Here is a 23430-nt window from a genome sequence, read left to right on the forward strand (position 1 = left end):
GGCGGACGTCTGACTAGAGGGAGCAGACTTGCCGGCTGGGCTGAGCCAGCCCATCAATCACCTATCCATTCATCATTGATCGAGGGTGAGTCCTGGGCCAGGCCTGTGCTAGGAGCAGGGGCAACAGCGGGACAGGACCCGACGAGGCAGAACGACACCTCTGTCTGTGCTCCTTAGAGGAGGGGAGGCTCTCCTTTATCGTCTCCTTCTCTAGCAAATCCTTCCCCCAGCCCCCGACCAGCTGGGCTGCCTGGAAGCCCTCAGACCCCAGAAGCTGAAGTCGGGGCCCCAGCAGCTAGGAGTGAACAGAGTGAACCAGAGTGAACAGAGTATGTGGAGGGCTGTGAGCAGGAAGGTTTGTGCAGCCTGAGCGGCGAGCCTCGAGTCACCCAACTGTCCACTCTGTGACCTGTGCGGCTGTGAGAACACACGTGAGGGTGTGCGTGAGCAGGACACAGGCTGTCAGGCAGGCCTGGGTCTGACTGCCGGCTCCACTACACATCAGCTACTTGACCTCAGGCAAGTCACTTCCCTTCTCTGCGCTTCAGCTTCCTCATCTGTAAGATGGGATAATAACGGTACCATTTCATACTTCGAGGAAGACAGGATGAGAGGGCACATGAAAATTGCCCAGTCTGGTCTGGCCTGAGGTAACCTCTTGATAAATGAGCTATTACTACGTGTGTGTGTGTGTGTGTGTGTGTGTGTGTGCGCGTGCGCAGCCCTCTGCTTCTGTTAGCATGTGGGCACGTGTCTGAGTGTCCAGACTTAGGGTGCTTAAAAGGGCCTCAGCCAGGCCTGGCACCCGAAGAGCTGAATTCCCTACTTGCCACTGCTGATCCCTCCAATCTGTACTCTGGGGAAGCCTGGAGCCGCCCACCCACAGCTGGGGCCCGAGGCAGGGCAGGAGCTGGCACGGGGCTAGGCCTGGAGCAGGCACCTGGCAGGGGGTACGGACGTCTCACCTCATACTCCTGGGAGAACTTGAGGCCATCGTTGGCTTTGAGGCGCTCAATGTTGTCTGCCAGGTCAGTGATGGGGATGGGCGGGTGGTCTCGCATACCTGGGGGCGGAGGCACACAAAGGCAGAGTCAGCGTGAGGCCCGTGCGGGGTGGTGGAGACAGCCCCAATCCATGTATGTGCACACGTGAACATGTGTGACCATGGAGCACTCGGCACTGGTGGCATGGAGACGGCAGCACATGCGGCGACAGGATGGTGGAGCACACGGCGGCCAGAAGGTGGGAGAGGACAGAGGGAAGTGTGTGTGCTGAGAGCACGTGTGGGCATGTGCGCGGGGCATGTGTGCGGGACACGGCGCTGAGTGGGGGCACCAGGGCCTTGCCCGGCGGGTTCTCAGGGATGCCAGGCATCCTTCCTCCTGGGCTGGGGCTGGAAGCCCAGGTTGGGGGGTGGCGCAGCCGCACACCTGCCCCACAGGCCCCGCTTGTGCACAGCCCTCCTGCCCCTCACTGGCGCCAGTCACTGTGGGAGACTGGGTGACGTCATCGTCTCCACACTGAGCGTGTGGATGGAGTGGACGCAAAGTACAGAGACATGGCAGAATGACCCAGAAGAATCTAGAGAGAGAGGCAGAGATGAGGAGGGAGATGTGGAGACAGGAGAGGCACCCAGAAGGGGGTCAGACTGGGACTGGAGGCTACAGAGGCAGAGAGACAGGGCCGGGGCCAGAGGTAGGGAAGACAGGACTGGAGGGAGCTGGGGAGAGAGGTGGAGAAGGGGAGAAGAAGAGAGGAGAGAAGGGAAAGAATCTAAGGAAGGACGGTGGAGGCGACGGGGTGAGAAAAAGTTGAAGGAAACACACAGAAGCCAGAGTAGCCCCCGGAACTTGAAAAACTAACTTGAGATATTCGGGCAACTGGGGACACTGGAACCTGCAGAGAAAGAAAACACAAAAGATAGCGGGGCACGAGAAGAGAGCCCATCGACCTTCTCTGGTTACAGGGGACACGTGGAGGGGCTGAGGGGGGTGGGCAGGCCCCACCACGGGCCCCTGCTGCCTCCCGGGGACACAGACCCATCTCCCACCCAGAGCGGAGCGCTCCCAACACCCGGGGGTCTGGACAGCCTTGGGGGCCCCTTTTTAAGACTGAATCCTATCCAACCAACCCTCATCCCCACTGGTATCAAAACCTGACCTTGGCTATTTTCAGATGGGGAGACGAAAGGGGAGCGTGCTGCTTTCGTATTGAGAGAGGAGGCATGTATGGCCAGAAATGACAGGGTAAGTCTGCACGAGGAGGTGCAGGAAACAACTATATATTCTGTGGGTCTGAAAACTTTTCAGAATAAAGACTAAATTATAGGAGGAAAAAAAAAGTTCACTCAAGTAAAAAAAACAAAAAACACTAAGAAAACTTGCCATGCCCCTGGTCCCTCTGTCCCTTCTGATTCCTGGTTCTCTCAACACCTCTGGGGACCACCGTGTCCACAGAGATGCCTCTCCCCACTGGCAGCCCCATTTCCTTGAGCTCCGCATCTCTGGGGGCTCATGGCCGGCCCCATTCCACAGTCCCTTCTGAACGCCCTTATCCTCTGCACTTGGCCTTTACCACATCTACACACTTCGTCTTTATCCCTCCTTTCCTCCCAGATCTCTGCAGCCACAGTGACTCAGGATCAGGGCCCTGGGCTCCTAGCTGCTCAGCAGTCCTCCTGGGCATATCTGCTCAGTGCCCACACCCAGGCCATGCCTTCCCTGCTGTTCTGACCACTTTCTTCTCATTGTGGAGAAAACCGAGCCCACCAGCCTAGAACCCAGCAGCGTGTTCCCTTTACTCCAGCTTCACCCACCTCCTGTCCTCTGCTGACCTGAACGCAGGGAGGCATGGCCACACTGCTCCCCTGGGCTACGTCACACCCCTCCCACTTGGGCCAGGGGCCTGAAGCCAGCTTCTGGGTTCTTGTCCCACAGCTGAGCACCCTTTACCCCTGCATCGATGGATCATCACCGGCAAGCAATTTCCATATCGGTTAAAAGAAAAATCCCTCTTCAAGCCACACCTCTCTCCTCTCCTGCTGTGGTCCTGTCCATCCTATCCGTCGCACCCTGGCCTCTGGAAGGGGTCTCTCCACCTGCTCACTCCCCACTCACTGCTCCTCAACCAACCGAGATGCTTCTGCCCCCAGGACTCGGCCACCATGCTCTCTCTCTCCACAGTCCCAACTGCCAAAGCCAGTGGTCCTCCTGGGTGCACAGCCATCCCCGGCCTTGGCTTCAGGGACACTCCACTCTTCCCATACCCTGCCTCCTTGGCTGCTCCTTCTTAATCTCCCTGGCTACTCTTCATTCATCGTTTCTCAACATTTCACCTCCTACTGGCTGTCCCCCCTTCCGTTCTCCGGCTTTGGTCACTGCAGGCCACTTGGCACCTCCTCCCACGTCCGTGGTTTCAGGCGGACGGGGGTGTGGAGGTCCAGACCCACAGGCCCAGTTGCCACCCGGAACCCCCTCCTCATTGTTCAGCCATAAGCCCGAGCCCTGCCACCTACTTCACGCTTCCTAAGACTGCCCTCCACCCCCACAGCCATCCTCCTCATGCACCTTTCACTTACTCCCGGGGCCTTCCAGGCTCCCCATTTCTCTCCTCCAATCTGTCTTCCGCACAGCAGCCAGAGCGAGATTTCCAAATCACAGTTCTGACTCTGTCGCTCCCCTGCTGAAAACGTCTAATGCCTCCCTGGTGCTCTCCTGATGCAGTCCAAACCCCTGAGCCTGGCGCTCAGGTTCCTTTGTGATAGACCTCTGCGTACCCTCCAGTCTCATCCGTGGGCTTTCAATACCTCAACTCCAATGAGGCAGGACACCCAGTGTCCGTATGCTGACTCCGCAGGACTATTTCCAGCGAAGGGAGCTCCCTCCCATTTGCTTGACTCACGCCCACATGGCTCAGCAACCCCTCTCAGAGGGGGCTTCTCTGCCCTGCAGGCCCCCTGGCATCCTGGAGCATGGATTCCTCACAGATATGATTCTGCTGGGTCACAACAGCCCACTAGGCCACCCGGTTCACTTGCTCTCAGGACGCAGGACTTTGGAACTCAGTCACCATGGTGTTGAGGGAGCCCAGGCCACAGAAAGAGGCCGCGTGTGGTCGTCACAGATGACAACCCCAGGTGGGCTCATGGCTGACTCTCGCACCAACACTGAGTCTTCAGAATTCAGAGGACAGGGAACTTTTCCATAAAAGCCAGACAGTAAATATTCTTGGCTTTGTGGATGTATGGTAGATGCTACTTAGCTTTACCTTTGTAGCGTGAACGTAGCCATACATAATTCATAAATGAATGAGTGTGGCTGTGTTCCAATAAAACTTTATTTGCAAAAACAGGTAATGGACCATATTTGGTCATGGACCAAAGTTTGCTAACCTTTGCTTTAAGTTTGTATTTATTTATTTTGAGAGAGAGACAGTGTGAGCACGAGCAGGGGAGGAGCAGAGAGAAAGGGGAACAGAGGATCTGAAGTGGGCTCTGCGTCGACAGCAGAGAGCCCGATATGGGGCTCGAACCCACAAACCGTGAGATCATGACCTGAGCTGAAGGCAGACGCTTAACTGACTGAGTCACCCAGGCGCACCATTCCCCGCCCCCCACCTTTTTAAAGTTTTTATTTATTTATTTGCTGACCTTTGCTTTAAATGATTCTAGCTCTCAGACTCCAAGTTTTCCAGGTGAGGGCCCAGACATTCTGGAATAGAGACAAGCTGTTCCTGCTATACTCTTATCTGAATTTCTAATTCACAAAAACTATGAGGGGTAACACATAATTATTGTTTCAAGCCATTAAGTTTTGCAGTACGTTAATATGCACCGATTTAACTAGCTCACATATACACAAGCCCTGTATGTATGTTAGTTCACTCACTCAACTCAGTTGTCTGTGTGTCCATTTTACAGGTACCCAATTAGAGACCACTGTGTGCACAGTACAAGGGATGACAATGAACAAGACACAGTTCATGGTCCCACAGAGCTTGGATTGTTATTGAGGCAATTCTAGCCCAGTGTAAGAGGAGTCATAGTGGAAGAATCAGAGAGGTTCTGGGAGCCAGGGGAGACCCCCAGGCCTATGTGGGGGCTGGGGCAGGTTGGGAAGCTTCTAGGGGAGGGGTCTGAGCTGCGTCTACTGGGGCACAGGGAGGGAGTGACACCTTAGAAAGAGGAGACAAGAGAGCCATGCGTAAGTGGCTGGAGAAGGAAGGCAGATATAAAGCCCTATGTGGGGTCCCTGTGCTCACACCGTAAATCTAGGTGTCCTATCCTACCCCAAATGACTGATGGGGCATTTCCTACCAACACACCCCTCTTTGGGGCAGAGGAGACAAAGCGCAGGTGCAGAGGCTGGCCACCTTGTGGCTGGGATGTGGGCTATGTGAGGATCCTTAGCCTATATTTGGAGGCCTGACCCAAGGTAAGGCAGGGCCTGAGTAGCTGTTGGATATAGAAGCTTCTGTCACTTCAGTGAAGTGAATGTGTTCAAGAAGAGGGGCAGAAAGAAGAAACAGGGATAGGAAATGGGGGCATGAGGCTAGAGTCTCTTGGTAGAGACTTCAGCACCTGCAGGCCCGGGCTGGGGGGCAGGTGGGCTGGAGGAGCCACCCTACCTGGCGTCTGGTAGTTGAGCCGTCGCATCTCCACGGGATCTGAGGAGTGGGCCAGCAGGGAGTCCTTCAGCCCGATTGACTGCTCGTCCTTGGACGATGGCGAGTGGGTCCTCTTCCTGAAGAGGCAGAAGGATGGTTGGTGAGAACTTGAGGTCCAGGTGGAGGACAGAGACAGACGGCATGGTTGGCTGTGGCAGAGCCCCTGTGTGTCCGGCTTGGTCCCTCCCACTGCCCCCCCCCCCCGGGGTCTCTGAGCGCAGGGGAGCCAGTGGCAGAGCAGCTTTAACATGGAGAACACAGGGTGGGGCGGGTGGGGACACAGAAGGACTGGAGAGTGGACAGAGGGCCAGTGCAGTGAGGGGGAAAGGGGTTGCAAAGGCTGGTGGCACCTTCCAAGAGGGGGGAGGTCACCGCTGGGCAGTGGCTGCTGTCCCCAAGGCCACCACAGCTGAGGCAGCAGGAGCCACCAGGAGTAAACATGCAAACGACACGTACGATACACAAACATCACAGAGAGCTGGGCCCCGGTTGTCTGTCTCTCGGTATCAGGGTAAATGTCCAGAGCAGCAGGGGAAGGACGGGGAAGGCGTCACCCTAGCTGGGCGGAGTCCTCCCTCATCGGCCTCAGTTCCCCCGTCTACAGGGACAGGGTCAGAGACAGACCACGGGGTCTAGCTGCTGACAAGCATCCAGGGGCTGCTCCCGCTATGTGCACGTGGGTGTTTGCGTAAGTGTGAACGAGTGTGTAGAAACACACACGTCCCCCTGCCCTGCAGCCAGTGCTCTCTGCACATAGGTCTCCTGCAGCACTCAGGTAATCTTAGAGAACTGGTTGCTGGTAGAAGGCTCTGGTGAGCTCAGAGTCAGTCTGTGCACTCTGGGGAAGCACTAAAGTCTGCACTATGCTTGTGCCCTGGGGAAGGGGCATCCCCTGTGCAGCGTACAAGTCGAGACAGTGACAGAGCCCACCCCAGAGCCTGCTGAGCCGACCAGACAAGCATAGGCCAGGAGGCTTCCGGTCAAAGCACCGCCCCTCCCTGCTGGGCCCAAAATGTGCACAGGGATAAGGAGTGAATGGGGAGGCGTGTGAAGAGAGAAGGAACGAGTCCTACCTTTCTTGTTTACTAGGTCCCGAAAGACAGGCAAGGACAGAAGAGAGGAACGGTCATTGTTTCCACCAAGCACTCAGGCCCTCTCACGACATGGGGAGACGCTGAGGGACCTGTTTACAGCACCTATACGGCCTTCACAGGCAGGGGGTTGGCTCCCCTAACAGACACCAGGACCCAGACGGGATGGAAAGGATACTCCTCAGGGTCCACCCCCCACTAGTCTCCATGCCCTGGACCAGGAAAGCCTGTCCCTATTCACCCTGGGAGGAAGGAATGAACTCTTCAGGAAGGAGGCCCTGGGACCAGGTCAGGGACAGGGGAGAGATGGGACACAGAGCATAGGAACTCCTATGTGGAGACGTGTTCAGACATACAAAACGATGTGTGCTCACTGACAAACGTTCGTGAACGAGCCTTAGGGGCTCAGCAGTGTGGTGGCTGCTGACACACAGGCCTAGTGATGTGCCCAATGAAGCATCACTGGGGCAGAAGTAGGGACCTGGGACAGCCTTGTGGGCACCTGGGAAGGGAGTCTTTTTTTTTTTTTAAAGTAAGCTCTATGCTCAACATGGGGCTTAAACTCACAACCCCACGATCAAGAGTGGCAAACTCTCTCAACTGAAAGCCCCTGGAAGGGAGTCTTGAAGGATGTAATGACAGCAGCCTGGTGGGCATGAGTGGGAAAGCTGCAGAATGGAGGGGGCACAGCCCCGGCTAGCCAAGCGAACTGCATCAGTTCCGTGACAATGTTGGGAATGGGACCAGACTGGTTAGCCAGGCGTTTGACTGTCAGGTTAGAGAGCTCATGCTTTACTTCAGGAGCCACTAAAAAGTTTTTTTGTTTTTTTTGTTTGTTTTTTTTTAAATTTTTTTTTCAACGTTTTTTATTTTTTTATTTTTGGGACAGAGAGAGACAGAGCATGAACGGGGGAGGGGCAGAGAGAGAGGGAGACACAGAATCGGAAACAGGCTCCAGGCTCCGAGCCATCAGCTCAGAGCCTGACGCGGGGCTCGAACTCACGGACCGCGAGATCGTGACCTGGCTGAAGTCGGACGCTTAACCGACTGCGCCACCCAGGCGCCCCTAAAAAGTTTTAAACTGAGGGTGACGAAGCTTTGGAAGTACCTTTCAGGATGGCAGGGGGATGGGTAGGAGGGGAGGCTCTAAGAGCAGGTGGCTACTACTAGCTGAGAGAGAGCACTGAGCAACACCGTTTACCAGGTCCCCAGCTGTGCCTGGACACGCACCGTCTTGTGGAGAGCCTACTGGGAGTGGAGGAGGAGATGTAGCCATCTTTAGGACAGAACTCCCAGGAGACCAGGTGGAGTGAGGGAAGAGGAGGGCTGAGGCTGGCCCCCAGGTTTCTGACTGCTAACTAGTCCCTCGTGATAGGGACTGCAGGGGAAGAAGGTTAAGGGGAAGGTTCAAGACACGCTGAGTCTGGGACTACTGGGGATGCCGTGGTTACAGCAGGCATTCAATAAATGTGTGCCAAATGAATGTCTGTGGGTACATGGGCCCGCAGCTGGGCCTGGACCTCTCTAGGCCTAAGCGGGATAGCCAGGCTGGGGAGTCATCTAGGAATGGCGTCAGAGGAAGTGCTGAAGGTAGGAGACCAGGAGAGGGCGGTGTCCTGAAGCTTAAAGACAGACATGTTCACACCCACCGAAACAGAGAGACAGATGGACACACGTGCCCAGGGATGCAGGTGAACCAGCCCTCTGTGAAGCTGTGGCTCCTCGTCACACCTAGGCTAACATACACGCGTGTGCATACACACTGCTTCTGCTCTTGTGGGCTCCCACTGAGCCCAGGGGCCGGGTGCAGACCGCTGTGGCTGCCCTGTACCTGCGCGAACCATGCCGGGAAGGACCTCAGAGTCCAGGGGCAGGTGGCTGTCTCCTGGGGTGCTGGGTGCAGCACTCACCTCTTGAACAGGAGGATGGCGATGACAATGAGGATGATGAGGATGACTGCCAGGACGGGGCCTGTCACCCACAGCATCTCGGGCTCCTCCTGCTGCTGGGCTGGTGTCACCTGGACCACGATCTCATCGGAGTAGGGGCTGGAGGCATAGCGCTTCTGTGGCCCAGTGGAGGAACAGCATGGGCGGTGAGCTCAGTGTGAGGTCCCCCACCCTCTGCCCACCAAACCTGGAGAAAGGGCTCTGGGGCTGGGCTATGCTGGGCTGGAGCCAAACAGGCCGACCTGAGCCTGGCCAGCTGACCAAGTCCCTAGGGCTAGATAAGGTCTGGCCTTCTGGGTCCTAGGGGCTGACATCTTTTGAGATCCCCTAGTGCAGGTCTGGGGTCTCTGGGGCAGCCCTAGGCCTGGGATCTCATGGTGTTTGAGACTAGTCTAGTCTCGGGGTACTGAGAGCCCAGGCGGCTCAGGCAGACCTGGTCCATGGGTTCCTTCAGGGAGGCGAGCACAAAGCACTGATAGCTCAGGTCCGGAGACAGGGGCCGGTTGTAGAAGCCCCGGTAGCTCTTCTTGTCCCCCAGGGTGAAGGTCTCAGGGAGCACGTCCACCTGAGCAGCCACGTATGGCTTCAGCCGCTCTGCCTGTCGCCGACGTCGCCGTTCCTCACTCCCCTGCTCAATGGCCTCCAGAAGCTGACAGAGCAGAGCACAGGAGTCACGCCGGACCTCAGACCACGTGCCCCTGGGCCTGTGGCCTCAGACATCTTCTCCCTGAACTGAGACTGAGGCTCACCGTCCACATAACAGGCCTGGGCCCGGCCCACTGCCCTCACGGAATAATGCCACACACGGGCACAATGCCACTCCTCCCTGCCAACCCAGTGAGGAGAGGCCCTCTGGGTAACCTGCCCCTCACTCTAACCAGAGAGGGCTGGCTCCACACCTCTGTGAGGACAAGGGATTCCCAACATGCCGAGGGCTCTACTCTAGCCTCTCGGGACTGCCCCAAGTCTACAGGGCTCAGGAACTTCTAGACCCGTACAGGGGTCTCTGCTTCTTCCTGTCCTGAGGGATCCTCAGCAAATCCCTCTAGGGAGTCTCTGCAAGCCTTCCAGTTTCCTGGGAAACTCCCAGGGGGCTGCTTCAGAGTCCCAGAGAGGACCAGGCTTCCAGGCAGAGCAGCCAGAGAGTGAGTCCAATTTGGGGGAGAAACTGGGGCCACAGCCAAGCAGAGCAATGGGGCTGTCATTGCCAGTGCCCCGTCCCATCGCAGGCACCTCGTCCAGCTCTAGCTCCTCGGGTGTGCTCCATCTCGGGGCCAGCATGCTCCCGCCCACACGGTCGATGGGTACCACCACGATGTAGAACCACCTAGGCGGGCAGAGCGGGAATCAGGCCTGTCGTCACCCACGCGCCCGTCGCCAGCCCTGCCCCGCCCCCACCCACGGCCTCATCTGCACACCTGATGAGGGTGCTGTCCTGCACGTGGGGCATGGAGAGGGTGAAGCGACCGTCCTCTATGTAGGCGGAGGCAGGCAGTGGCTTGTGCGGCAGGAGGTCTGGGGCCGTGCGGATGGACACGAGGTGCTGCAGGCCCCCCGCGCTGCTGCCGCGGTTCATCAGCACAAATGAGTACTCTGTGTTCGGCTGCAGGTCTGCGATCAGCTTCCGCATGGAGTGCCCGTCCACCTCCACACTCTGCCCGTTGTACAGAATCTGTGGGGGAGAGGGACAGGCAGTGTGCTGGGGTGAGCCCCCCCACCCCCCACCCCCCACTGTGGTCCTACAGGGCACAGAGTGTGCATCCACCTGACCGGGAAACCGCGCCACAGACGCCCACACCTGGGACTGGCGTGACGCCCTGGGGCAGGCCGGCAAGTGTGCCGGGCTTGGCTGGCCGTGGCCCTCACCCACCTTGAAGGGTACCGTGGACTTGTAGGAATCAGGGACCTCCCAGCTGAGCAGCACAGAAGTTTTCATAGCAGCCGCCACACGGAAGTTCTTGGCGAACACTGTGGAACACAAGGAAGGGCGGGGAGTCAGCCGTGGCTGTGTAACCGGGGGCTGGGGCGAAGGGTTCCCTGCCAGGAAGAGATGCTGGCCAGGGCTGAGGGTCCGGAATGGCTGCGGAGGCCAGGTACCCCACTCCGAGCCAGCTTCAAATCCCACAGCTCGGCTCTCAGCCCAGACTCCTCTTCACAGGGAGGACTGAGCTGGGCAGATGCCACAGGACCCGTGGTCAGGATCTCCAGAGGTGCTGGTCAGTGACCAGATGTCAGTGGGATTCAGTCATGAGAAGCACGTGACCCCACGCCAGAGCGCGGTGGAGCATGCTCACTAGAAGTCAGTGGGTCATGGCCCCAAGAGATCAGTGTCCCACACCCAAGGATGGTGATGCAGTCAAAAGAGATCAGTGGGTCAAGGTCACGAAAGATTGGAGTCACACAGCAGAGGTCAGTAGGTCAAGGAGAGCAGAGGTCAGGGGTCACACACTGAGAATGTGGCGCCTGTTCGCTAGAGGTTAGTGGTCATGGTCATGAGAGATTGGAGGGTCACACAGCAGAGGCTGGTGGATCACAGTCGCCAGAGGTCAGTGGGTCAAGGAGAGCAGCCAGAGTTCCCCAGGCGCAGCCACATGCCCGCGGCACACACCTTGCTCCACGGGCATGGTCCGGGACTGGATGCTGGGGCTGAGTGGGCCGGCGCCTTTGCTGGTACGAGCGCGGACCTTGATGTCATAAGTGGTATCCGGCTTGAGGCCGGACAGTACCAGGTGGGTGTCAGCAGTGATGTTTTGTAGCTCCTGCTGGCTGTTGATGTCACGGTACACCACGGAGTAGTTGGTGATGCGCCCGTTCCTCTCCGCCAGCACTGGGGGGTCCCAGGTCAGCTCCGTGGTAGAGGTGGTCAGCCCTACCACACGCAGGTTTTGGGGGAAGCCGCTGGGTGCATCCTCAGGAGTGGTGATCTCCTTCTCGAATTCCTCTCCGGGGCCAGCCCGGTTCTTGGCAGCAAGCCAGAAAATGTAGGTGGCCCCCTTGTGCAGGCCGATGACTGTAAAGTGCTGGTCATCTTTGCCAAAATCCATGATAGTGGGCTCTGCCTCGTCGGCACGGCGGTACCGCAGTCGGTAGCCCAGCAGTTCGCCAGGCAGCTCCTTGGGAGGGTGCCATTGCAGCAGCGCGGTGTTCATGGCCGTGGCGCTGACCATCATGGTGGGCCGGCCTGGGACTGAACAACCACGCGCTGGGCTCTGGTGCTGCCCGCCCTGCCGCACCACCCTCGGCTCTGTCCCCGACCCCGCACTCACCTGCCCCGGTCGTCGCCACAATTTTGGGCTTGCTGCGGGCACCATCCCCCTTGGTGGTGTAGGCGGCGACAGTAATGGAGTAGGTGGTCTCTGGGGTCAGGCCGCTGATGGTGGTTTCCTAAGAAGGAGGAGGGGCCCAGTCTCATCACAGAGGAGCCAGGAGGCCAGCCCGTGCCAGCCACCTGAGGACCTTCGCCGGCAGGGAGCCTCCGGGGCACACAGGGCCAGAGGTCCCGGGGTGTGGGATGCTGGGCGATGCCGGACTCTGCTGGATGCGGGGCAGGCAGGTGGGATGTGTGCCCAGGAGGACCCCACCTGTCCCAGGAGCTGCACGCCTGGAGCAGACAGCTCACCCTTCCTTTCAGATTAGAACAAAGGGCTACACTGTTCCTCCACTCCACTGCGCTGCGAGTGACCCCTCAGGAGGTCTGTGTACACATGACACACAGGGCACAGAGCTCCGCACGCACGGGGCACCTTGCATGACTCTTGGCACGCACATGCACGCAGCCTACAGCTTCTCTTGTAGGAGGGCAAAGGGCTACGATAGTGCACGCGTGCACACACCACACCCACACCCACACCCACACCCACACCCACACCCACACCGACAAGCAAGGTGCAGCGGGCCAAGGTGCTGCCCTGCAGGACCCAGCCAGGACCCCATCTGGCCACATGTAGGAGTGGGCTCTGTGACTACCGAATGCCTTGCAAATACGTTGTGAGAAGGGAAGAAAGATGAGGGAAGGAAGATGAATAGGACAGGAAACACCCACCCCAGGGAACGTACTTCCCCATTGTCCCCAGTGATACCTAAGAAGTCAGCCAGGGCACTGTCTCCCAGCCTTGGCAGGCCCTGCCTACATGCCCATCTCCAGCCAAGGCATCCTTTCCAGACATGCGGAGAAACACCACAGGAGGCCAAGCCACGCCACACGGGGAGAGTGGGAAGAAGGGAGGGGACCACCGTGCAGTGGGAACAGAGCTGTCACCACCAACCCTGGTGTCCCTCCAGCTCTGAGTGGTAGGTGGGGCCCCCGCAGCCACCACGAACCCCTCGCAGACACCCTCCTGCCCCGGCTGGAGGGTGTCCCAGGGCTGGGGCTCCAGAACGCACCAATGCCGGAACCAGCTCCCCAGGTTTCCCTCCCAGCCTGGGCCCAGGAGCAGGTGATTTTTCACTCCAGGGATCAATAAGGCCTAATGATCAGGATCGGATTTAACTCCATCCCTGTCTGGCCAGAGCAGGGGCCAGGCCCTGGTCGATCACAAACACTGGCCCGAAATTGCTGCTCGACAGGCGAGAAGTAAGGATTAGAGGAAATGCCAATCGCTGCTCAGCTCGCCGCTTGAGTCTAAACGCCAATTTTCTCTGGAGGTGGCTGGTGGCCTGTGGATCTCGGCGGCTCAGGCTGGGGGGAAAGGCGGGGGAGGGGAGTGTCCCATGAGCCCAACCTGACCCAGGTCTCGCCCGCGCTCGCACACCTGTTACTTACATAGTCCTCGGACTCCTCTGGCCGCCACTGACCGCGGGAGGGAGAGAAAGGGAGACAGGATGTGAAGGACTCTTGCTGGAGGGGGCCCGGCCCAGCAGGGCAGAGGGAGGGCAAGGGCCTCTGAAATGCCCATGGGGGTAGCACCCCAAAACCACTCCCCATCTGGAGATCCCAGCCCATGCCATAAGCCAGGGCCGAGGAGGGGAGGGAGACTAGGAAGCACACAGACTGAAGAGGGAGGGCTCCTGGGCACGGGAGGGACCAGAGAGCGCCACCTATAGGTGCTTTGAGGGAGAGGCTGCCAGACAAGGGGTGAAGAAACCCACTCCTTTAGGAGCAGGGCGACTGTATCCGAAGGTCCTGGCCTGCGGCTGTTGTCATGGTATGATTATTCAGCGTCTCCTTTCACTCTCAGTTGGGAGACAGATTATACAGTTTTCCCAGGCAGGAGGGTGTCCCAGGAATAGCGAGAGCTATACTGGGGTAGGGCGATGGGGGCAGGCTGGCCAGCAAGATGATGGAAGTGTGAATGCCAAGCTTGGAGTCTAGGCCCTTCCCCATAGGTACAGGGGGAGCAGTCAGACCCCTATTCCTTCCTGAGGGTGCCTGAGATCTTATTATGGTAGCAAGGCATGGTTCAGGGCTGGCAATGTCGCTGTTTCTTGGTACGTTCTTCTTTAGGCCGTGATGCATGTAGGTGGAGGGACTGAGGTGTCCGCTCTGTGGTCTGGGGACACTGGAGGACTGAGGCTGGCTGGTGTCCAGCACAGCAAAGGGAGATGGCCCATGACATCTTCAGGCTAGAGCAACCAGAGGGTCCTCTGGCCCAACCACCCTTAAAGTGCTGATCCAACCTCTGTCCACTGACTGCGGTCCCTCTTGTTCTGAGAAAATCTGTTGGAAAGGCCTTGCAAGGACCATGGGACAGAATATGGCAGGAGGCCATCAACAGGTCCCTACTGGCCATGGACACTTTCAAAGGTATGGCTGGGCCCGCCTCTGCTCTAGGTTCCTTGTCTCGGAGCGGGGGTGGGGGGTGGGGGGGGGTGGGGAGGGAGACTCTCGCTGTCCAAGCCAGGTCTGGGCAGGAAGGTCTTCACAACGCACCTCTCCCACGTTGGAGGCAGAGTGAGGGCAAAGAAGGAGAGACAAAGCAGATGAAGCACAACGGAGGGAGAGAGGACAGAAGGGAGCAGTGGGAAGGAGAGAGGAGAAGAGGGCGAGGCAGGCACAGGCAGTGAGAGGAGACACAGAGAGGGAGGAAAAACATCGAGTGAGAAACAGACAAACCCGACATGGAGACACACATAAGAGGAGACAGGTCTGGCTACACACTCGAGGGGGGCAGGACCCTCATGGTTTTTCCAGAACTGATGGGGACCCTGGGCTAAGCAGATGGTGCTGTTGGGTGAAGACAGACAGGCTGTGGTGTCCCTGACAGGGTGGTCGGAGGACAGCTGGGCCCTGTGGCTGGGCTGGGGACCAGGCCCCTCCATCTTCAGTTGGCTTTCCTGGAGCTCGGGTTTACCCCCGTCATGATATGTTTGAAACCAGATGGACAGTGTCCCTCCTCCTGTAGCCCAGCTCCCTTCAAACCACTTGGAACCAGAAGGGGGCACCTGAAAGGGTGGCTCCAGAACCCCACTGGCTGCAGCTGTGCCGCTGGCCCTCTAGGATGGGAGGGGCTGGAGGGAGCCCATTCCGGGGATGTTTCTGGGTGGGTGTGTCTGTGGAGGCTCCAGGAGGAGTCCTCAACCTGCCCCAGGAATGCAGGCGGGTGCACATGTCCACCTCCTCCACCCCCGTTCTCTCTCAGCACTGGGCAGGATGAGAGGAGGAAGAGGGCACCCTCTGGCCAGAGAAGAATTTGGCTTCAGAGTGCTAAGCTCAGCCGGAGGCAAGAAGGCCCCATCTGTCTGTGTGGGTGAGCCCACCCTGAGTACAGTAGGCAGAACATGGGGTCTGCACCTGCACTTCTGGGCCCAGCCCAGGTAGGGGTGAAAAGCTGGATGGGGAGGGCATGTGGGCTCTGAAGGGAATCTGGGCTCCTTCCCCCAGGGCTGCCTCAGTGCTGCCCACTGTAAACCCCCTCCCCAAGACCCTGATTCTGGATGGGGAGACCTCGAAAGCAGACCACACCACGTGTTACGACTCTTCAGCAGAATCTTTTGGGAGGAAACTCGCCATAACAATTACAGCCCTTTCTAGGAGTTCAGAGTCCAGAGACTGGGTTTCTTACCCAAGCTCAGCCACCTATTTCCTGGGAAACTCTGGGCCATTCACATAACCTCCCAGTATCCCAGGTTCTTTACCTGAACAGCAAACCAGTGCTCAGAATACCCCAGGGACCTCACCCTAAGCTCACGGGTGAAACTGTTATCCCCTGGAGGACATTAGTGCACAGAGGAAGACAGGAGGCTGGCTGGCGGGCCCAGACCTTGAGCGTAAACACCAGGGGCCAAGCCATCCTCCTGAGGGCCAGGCGTAGAGCCACACCCAGCTGGACCATTCACAGAACTCTGCCATGGCCAAAGGCTGAGTTGGGGGAGATGACAGGAGGAGGGCTCTCCCTGCCCTGGCTGTGGGAGGAATGGCTGCCCAGCCCAGCACTGTTGAGGGGGGGAAGGCAAATCTCAAATCCCAGCCTAACTGACAGTGAATGTGCTTTCTGCAAAACACAAAGGAGGGCTTAGGGGGCTGAACCCCGGGCAGGGGGTGACAATGGAAGCCGGGCTCTGTGCAGAGAGGGCTCCTCACTGCTAGTGCTGGTATCTGAGCCATAGAGGTGGCTGCCAGGCTGGGATAGTCACCGGGGCAGATGGGGCCGGCAGGGCCTGGGCTGGCATAGCCAAGATGGAACCCAGCCCTAACCTTCTGGTCTGAGCACCTCCCAAGCCTAATGCGGCAGGACACCTTGGTGTCTTAGTCCTGAGGGCAGGCAGGGGATGGGTCAAACCTGGGCTCCAAAGAGGTAGCAGAGCATGCTGGCCTCGTCCACCTTTCCACCCCACCGCCTCCCAGTGACACACCTGAGCCTCAGCCAGCATGACGTCCTGGATGATGGGTGGGCCACGGGGCTCGCCATTCTCCAGCCGCACGTAGGTGACCTGGTAGCCGCGGATCTGGCCATGCTGCTTGCTGGGGACGGGCAGCTTCCAAGAGACACGCACAGCAGTGGAGTTCAACGGTTCCACCTCCACCTTTCGTGGTGGCCCACTGGGCACTGGGGACCGGGAAGAGAAGGAAGTCAGGCCTGGTGGTACGGACCTTGGCTCGGGGCGGGGGGGGGGGGCGGGCACAGCACATTCCAGGGCCTTGCCTTTGCACCCCACTGCTCCAGTAAAGGCCCTCACAAAGTTTTTGTAGACTGTCTGTCCCTGCTGAGGACACAGGAGGGGTCCCTTCACCTAGCACAAGGAAGCCCTGCCGACCCCCTGGGCCCAGAGCTATCTCACTTGGTGGGGAGGACAGTGGTGAGGCACCAGGCCTTTGGTCATCCTAAGGTGGGCACAACCTGTCCCATCTCCTCCTGGCACCCACATCATGCCAACATCTGGCCAAGAGTGAGTCTTGCTGGTTCTACTCTGAGCGTCTCTTGGACCAGTCTTCCCAGTCTCCACCTCCCAGATCTTAGGTGGGACTGCTTCTTCCATCTTAGCCTTTTAAGGCTCCAGCTGCCTTGGAGACCGCTGCAAAGGCTGGGATTTGGTCATGGGCTATCCCACAAGCTCTGTTTCCCCACTCTGGGCTATTAAGCCCCCACCAGGAAGAGGAGTCCTTCCCGGCTTGTGTGAGGCAGAGGCCCTGGGGTGCGCGGTGGGTGGTGTCTGGGAGGGGTGCCTCCCCTCCCCCGCCCCTCCCCTCGGTGCCAGCGCCTACCGTCCTCGTCCGTGCGCACTAGCACCGGGCTGCTCTCCGGGCCGGGGCCCACGTCCGTGTGTGCCCGCACCCACACCCGGTACTCCGTCCACTTCTCCAGGCCCACCAGGTCCCAGCTGGAGTGCTCGCGACTGATGCTCTCCACCACATGCCGCCCTCGGTCCTCGCCGTCCACTGCCTCGTAGGCCACCGAGTACTGGGTGATAACGCCGTTGCGGCTGTCGGCTGGCGGCGGGACCCAACTTACCCGGACCGTGGTGGAGCCCGTGCTCACACAGGTCACCTTCTGGGGAGGGGCGGAGGGGGCTGGGGAAGACAAATGGGAGGAAGCAGGCAGATGGAGGGTGGGGGTCACGGACACAGTGACGAGTCACAGAGGATGGGAAACTCACCCAGGCCGGCTAGTCCCTGAGTACAGAATGGCTAACCCAGGGCCCCTCCTAGGCAGGCTGCCACCGCTGTTGCCAGACAGCCTGGCTCCCTCTGGACCACAGGCTCTGCCTGTGTACACACACACACACACACACACACACACACCGTGTGTCCCACATACACATATGGTGTCTTTCGCACATATGGGGCTTTAACAGCACCTCACACACACACAAGGTCTCTCCCACACATATGCTTTCTCTCACAAAACACACACAACTGCCAGATACACATGAGCGTGGGCCGGGACTCCCTGACCCCTTGCCCCCATCACACACACAACCACATATGGAGAACTCTAGCTGCTGTGCCCATAGCTCTTGTCAGGACCAGCAGCCCCAGTGGCTCTTCTGGCACAAGGTAGCTGTGGCCTGTGCCTTCTTGGACAGGGTGCCAGAGCCACAAGCAACCACAGAGACTGGAGGCCAGATGGGAAAGAGGCCAATGGCCTTGACTGATTTGGAGAAAGTGTGCCCTATGGAGGTGCTCGCACTCAACCAGTTCCTTGGAGTTAGGACACGGGGCTGTGCCTCCCTTATTCCCAGTGACGTTTCTAGACCTTGTTCCCACTGAGGAACCTAGTGCCACAGCATGGTTTCCTCACCGTCCAGAGTTCTGCTCCCACCCCTTGCCTGGGTGACTTCGGGAGTCCCCCTCCCGAGCCCCCAAGCCCCTCATCTCCAGGGCTTTCTCCTCCCCGGCACGGCTGTGGCCATGCCCTTGATACTGCCAAGGCTCAGAATGGCCCTATCCCCCAAACCGTGGCCTCCGACATCCCCTTGCAGACCTTCCCCCTCCCCCAGCTCAGCTGCTCAAGGTCCCCAGCACTGTACTGGCTCTTCAGCGCCCCCAGGGACCTCCGCCCATTGACCTACCATCCTTTACCGCCCTCAATACTGAGCTTAGACCCGGAGGTCCCACACCTCACCGCTCTTACATTCCCCTTCAACTCTCTCACCTACTTCTCTTCCCATGCTCTTGCCCGGCCTGTGCCAAGCCCTGGATGGATCCAACCCCTCTGCCCTCTTCCAGGCAGCCCTGGGACAGGTAGGTCACCTGCCCTGGAAGGCTGGCATCCTATGAGCACGTCCCCAGTGGCCTCACCCGGGCCCTGCATGCTGCCTGTGGCCTCTGTCCTCTGCCCGGCTTGATTCACCGCTGTACACAGCATGCTTTCAACCTCCTCCACGCTCTAACCTTCAGCTCTCAGCACACAACTGTCTCCCACTTTGCAGAGAAGACTGAAGCCTCCCACCAGCAGCTCCCTCCATCTCTTGCTACCAAACCCACCCAACAATTGTAATCTCACTGAGCCGCCCTTGCTTCCCACACGGAGAGAGGTACGCCCTCCTGTCCAAGGCAGATCTCTCCCATCCATGCTCTGCCCCCTTCCCCAACCTCCTGAGCTTCCAAAATCCTTCTCTTTCCCCAATTTTTGACTTTTCTGAACAGACTCATTCCTAGTAATGCTTAAATATGCTCAAAATCCTATCTTAAAAGACAAAACCCACACTGAGGACCACAACCCTCCTTTCCAGCTGCAGTGGTCCCTCCCTCCAGCTAAAGTCCTCACAGTCCTCAACCCAGTGGACACTCCAGTGTTCCTCTGGCTCTGGTCAAGCATCTGGTCTGCTTCTTCCAACCTCTAAGATGCTCCCCTCTCCTTAATTTCCTGCCATCTCTGGTCATCCTCCTCAGGGTCCCCCACCTCTAGCCCAACATCACCACTGACACGGCATAAGGCATCTCGGGCTGTAGTGCCTGCTTAGGTCCCACTTCCTACACTCTTCCCAGGTCCATACCTCAGAAGCAAGGAATCTGCCTGACACTTCCCTTTCCCTCAGCACCCCAAACCCAATCCATCACCAAGTCCCAGCCAGCTGGCATCCAGGCAGCTCTCCAATCCACCACCACCTTATCTGAGCTGCCACCTTTTGCACAGACTACCACACAGCCCCCTACCTGGCCTTAGGCATCCTGCCGGGCTGTCCTGTGCACTCTTGCACAGCAGCCAGTCAGCCCTCCCACCTGTCCTCTGAACCTGAAGCCAGCTGCCATGGTCTGGTGGCTGCTCCAGCCACACTGGCCCCCTGCTCACCACTCACCACTTTAGGGCCTTTGCACCTGCTGACCCTCTGCCTAAGGCCTGTGTCACCCAAGGAAGCCCCTTTGGCCCTTCAGACCAGATGAAGCTCCCATCCCATCATCTGTCTCTTCCTCAGCACTTAACACAAACATAATTAAGAGCTCATTTGGGTAACTGCAGGTTTAACATCTATCTGCCCCACTAGACCAGGATCCCCCCAGGTGGAGGCCACGTCAGGGTCACTGCCAGCCCCGCACCGTGCATGGGTGCAGCAGGAGCACAGCAGGTGCTCGCAGGATGGATCCATGAACACCAGGTCCCACATAGCTGCCCGACATCACTGGCACATTCACACACAGCCCCGTGTCACATGGACCGCCTCACAGACGCTGCCATGTCTAGGGTGAGCACCTGTGCTGCCTCAATGCCATGATCCTCTCCAGCCATACATCTGTGGCCCCCATTATCACACAGACCCTCATGGCCACTCCATCACAGGGCACGCCAGACACTCGTTGGACACACATGCAGGTGCTGTACAGTCAGGCGGTCAGACGGGGTCACACGCAGGCAGGAACACGGTAACACACAAAGCCACAAAGTATAGTACAAATGGCCTCACAGACAGACCCACACGTGGAAGGTCACGTGGTCTTAAGGCAGGCACGTGGACACTCTCAGTCACAAAGTCTCATGCTCACAGATGTGTCCCTACATGAGGTTGGCCCGGTGTGATGACACAGCTCACACATCTTTCTCATGGTGGGGGGCACGGGGCAGGGAATGTAGGTGATGGGGGAGATGAGATGTGGGGACATGGAAAGGGAGGACAGCTGCCAAAGCGGGGGCGTGTCTGAGACTGGGCAAGCGTGGCCGTCCCACCAGTGGGAATGGCCTAGTCAGCCAGTGTGGCCAGCGCAGACAGGCCAGGGGTAGGGGGGGTGGGGGGGAAGAGGATGAGTCACAGACACAGAACTTACCTGGGTGGTCGTGGGGGGGGGGGGTGGCCTGGGAGAGGGAGGGGCGGGAGCGGGTGGGGTGTGGGGAGCAGCGCGGGCAGCAACCGCCCGGACGCAGACCAGTGGGAACTTACCTGTCCCTCTCTCGGGGTCCAGACCTGGAGCCCAGACAAGGGTCCAGTCCAGGGCCTGGCAGACCTGACCACCCCCCTGGTCAAGGGAGAAGGGTGTGTATGTCTGTGTCCCTCCCAGCTACAGCAGGCAGTAGCCTCAGAAGACACTTACTGGACTGCGCTGTGCGGGCCTCAATGGTGGGGGTGAAGACGCCCACCCCCATCTCGGAACGGGCGGCCAGCTGGAAGTGGTACAGTGTGTCAGGCTTCAGGTCCTCTAGAGTGTAGGAGGAGGTGGGGTCGAAGGTCACCTTGTGCTGGAAGAGCAGGGAGCACTCACTGACCGCTCTGACCTCAAAGGTCACTCAGAGGCTGTTCCCCAACACGGGCTGCAGCTGACCCCTGCGGACCCACCGTGGCTCCAGGGCTGGCTCCATGTCACATGGCCACCTGGACCATATAAGGGACTCGGCCCAGCCCATGCCACGGGCACCGCACAGACTACGTGGCCACGAACACCTGGGACACGTGGCTCCAGTGGGGAACTTTAGGGCTCCGCCAGTGCCGTGTAAGCCACAGAACCCAAGAAACCCACGGACAGACCCAAGGACAGACTCTGCCCCCAGCAAAGGGGCAACAAAGACTATGGAACCTTATCAGCCATGTGAGCCCCAGAGCCCCAAGGAGAACCCTGGGGGCTGTGTCCGTACAAGCACAAAATCCAGAAAGCCTGCCTGGGTGAGCCCACCACAGACTCTAAGGGATCAGGAGGAGCCCCCCTCCTTTCTCCTGTCCCCGCTGGGCACTCACCTGCTGGCCTTCATCCTCCGCGGCCCAGTACACCAGCTCATACTTGATGATCCGTTCCTGCGGGGGCAGCAGCCACGAGAGCTGGATCCTGGTGTCCGACTCTGCCTCTGCCTGGAAGTCCGCCGGCTGGGCAGGCACTGCAACGCCCCATGCCAGGCGCCGTGAACCTCACCGATCCCCTCAAGGGCGGGGGAAGACACCCTCGCACCCGTGTCCTGCATCCCAAGTGACCACGCGTGTGTGGAATATAGGCCCCCAAGCCCATGGCCTGACGGAAGAGGCCTCGCCACAGCCTTGCCCACCCCAGCTCTGCTGTGGCCACCCAGCCAGCACGCTGCCCGCACTTACCTCCCTGCTGCGTCTTGACCTGGATGGTGGGGCTGGGTGGGCCGTCACCCACGGCAGTGAAGGCCAGCACGCGCAGGCTGTAGGTGATGCCAGGCAGCAGGCTGCCCACGGTGGTGAGGAGCCCGGCGTCTGTGTTGTGCTTGTGCCAGGCGCTCAGGGGGCGGCGGGAATCGGGAGTGTAGTAGACGCGGTACCCTCGCACCAGGCCATTGGGCTCCTCGGGCGGCTCCCACTGCACCAGCATGGTGCTGGCGCTCAGCATGCGTGCCTGCACACGGCGCGGGGGACTGGAGGGCGCCTGCTCCCCTGTGCGTGCCCGCACTGCCTCGCTGGGTGGTCCTCGTCCGATGCTGTTCACCGCCAGCACGCGGAAGGCATATTCTGAGAAAGGGCTGAGGCCACCAATGCTGTAGCGGGTGGTGGCCACGCCATCCACCTCCTGGAAGGGGCCCTCCGCACCTGCTGCACGGTACTGGATGCCGTAGTAGGACACGGGCTCTGAGTTCCCAGAGTCCCAGGTGAGGGTGACACTGGTGGCAGTTGTCTCTGTCACCACAAGGTCAATTGGAGGCTTTGGCAGAGCTGGGAAGAAAGTGAGAGGCTCAGGATGGCCTGAGGTCATGACTCCAGGAGCCAAGCCTGCCTTTGATGTTATCCAACCAGAATGTGGTTGACCCCCAGAACCCACCTTGAAGAACAGCTTGAAAAGTTCAAGGTGACTTCTAAGGGCACCTAGCAGGGGATGGTGACCACACCTGTCAGGGCCTCCAGGGGCCTTTGGTCATCTAGTGTCTTCGAGACACTACTTCGTTACTTCGAGAACTCACTGTTCTCGTTACTTCAAGAACTCACTGGATCCTCACCTAACAACCTAAGACACAGAGGTGGCATGGCCTGACCAGGTCCCATGCACACAGGCTGGGACGCTGAGGTCTGCCTCTGGGGCTTGGCTGCGCTCCCTGTGGGCACCTACGCGTGACTGGGGCTGGTGTTGGGGAGAGACACGCCTAAGGGAAAGGTCTGGATTTTAGGAAGTGTTGGGGCTTTGGGCCCCACACACCTGTGGCTTGGCTCAAACTGAAGGTAGAAAAGCCCCAGATCCACAGCTGACCATTTAACAAATAATTATCAAAAGCCTACTAAGTGCTGGGCACTGCGCTGGGGCTGAGGACACAGGTCACACAGCCGCACCCCTGCCCTTATGGAGTTTACACTCTAGGGTGAGTGGGAAGCACTGCGTCCATACTCATGATTCCGGTGCACACAAGGACAGCAGACAGCAGGGTGCTGAACTGGGGACATCCACGAGGGCCTCACAAGGCTGAGACCTGGACTGG

General features: G+C 58.9%; 1 protein-coding gene across 17 annotated transcripts in view; it reads right to left on the bottom strand.

Moving 5' to 3' along the window:
• Positions 1 to 23430, bottom strand: part of PTPRF (protein tyrosine phosphatase receptor type F) — an 88480-nt gene that overhangs the window by 7790 nt on the left and 57260 nt on the right. For 5 of the 17 annotated variants that reach the window (XM_058717720.1, XM_058717719.1, XM_058717730.1 and 2 more), the window contains 16 exons: positions 22094 to 22675; positions 21746 to 21882; positions 21108 to 21252; positions 17346 to 17651; positions 16496 to 16689; positions 13467 to 13493; positions 11971 to 12088; positions 11313 to 11891; positions 10575 to 10672; positions 10123 to 10376; positions 9938 to 10031; positions 9138 to 9353; positions 8666 to 8820; positions 5626 to 5741; positions 1864 to 1896; positions 966 to 1063 (listed from right to left, as the gene is read on the bottom strand). In XM_058717720.1, coding sequence (XP_058573703.1) covers positions 966 to 1063; positions 1864 to 1896; positions 5626 to 5741; positions 8666 to 8820; positions 9138 to 9353; positions 9938 to 10031; positions 10123 to 10376; positions 10575 to 10672; positions 11313 to 11891; positions 11971 to 12088; positions 13467 to 13493; positions 16496 to 16689; positions 17346 to 17651; positions 21108 to 21252; positions 21746 to 21882; positions 22094 to 22675 — 3152 coding nt within the window. The remainder of the gene's footprint in view (positions 1 to 965; positions 1064 to 1863; positions 1897 to 5625; positions 5742 to 8665; positions 8821 to 9137; positions 9354 to 9937; positions 10032 to 10122; positions 10377 to 10574; positions 10673 to 11312; positions 11892 to 11970; positions 12089 to 13466; positions 13494 to 16495; positions 16690 to 17345; positions 17652 to 21107; positions 21253 to 21745; positions 21883 to 22093; positions 22676 to 23430) is intronic. The other 12 variants (XM_058717736.1, XM_058717732.1, XM_058717724.1 and 9 more) reach the window with 8 other exon arrangements.

The sequence above is a fragment of the Neofelis nebulosa genome, chromosome 2 (genome assembly GCF_028018385.1).
Source record: "Neofelis nebulosa isolate mNeoNeb1 chromosome 2, mNeoNeb1.pri, whole genome shotgun sequence".
Taxonomy (NCBI): domain Eukaryota; kingdom Metazoa; phylum Chordata; class Mammalia; order Carnivora; family Felidae; genus Neofelis; species Neofelis nebulosa.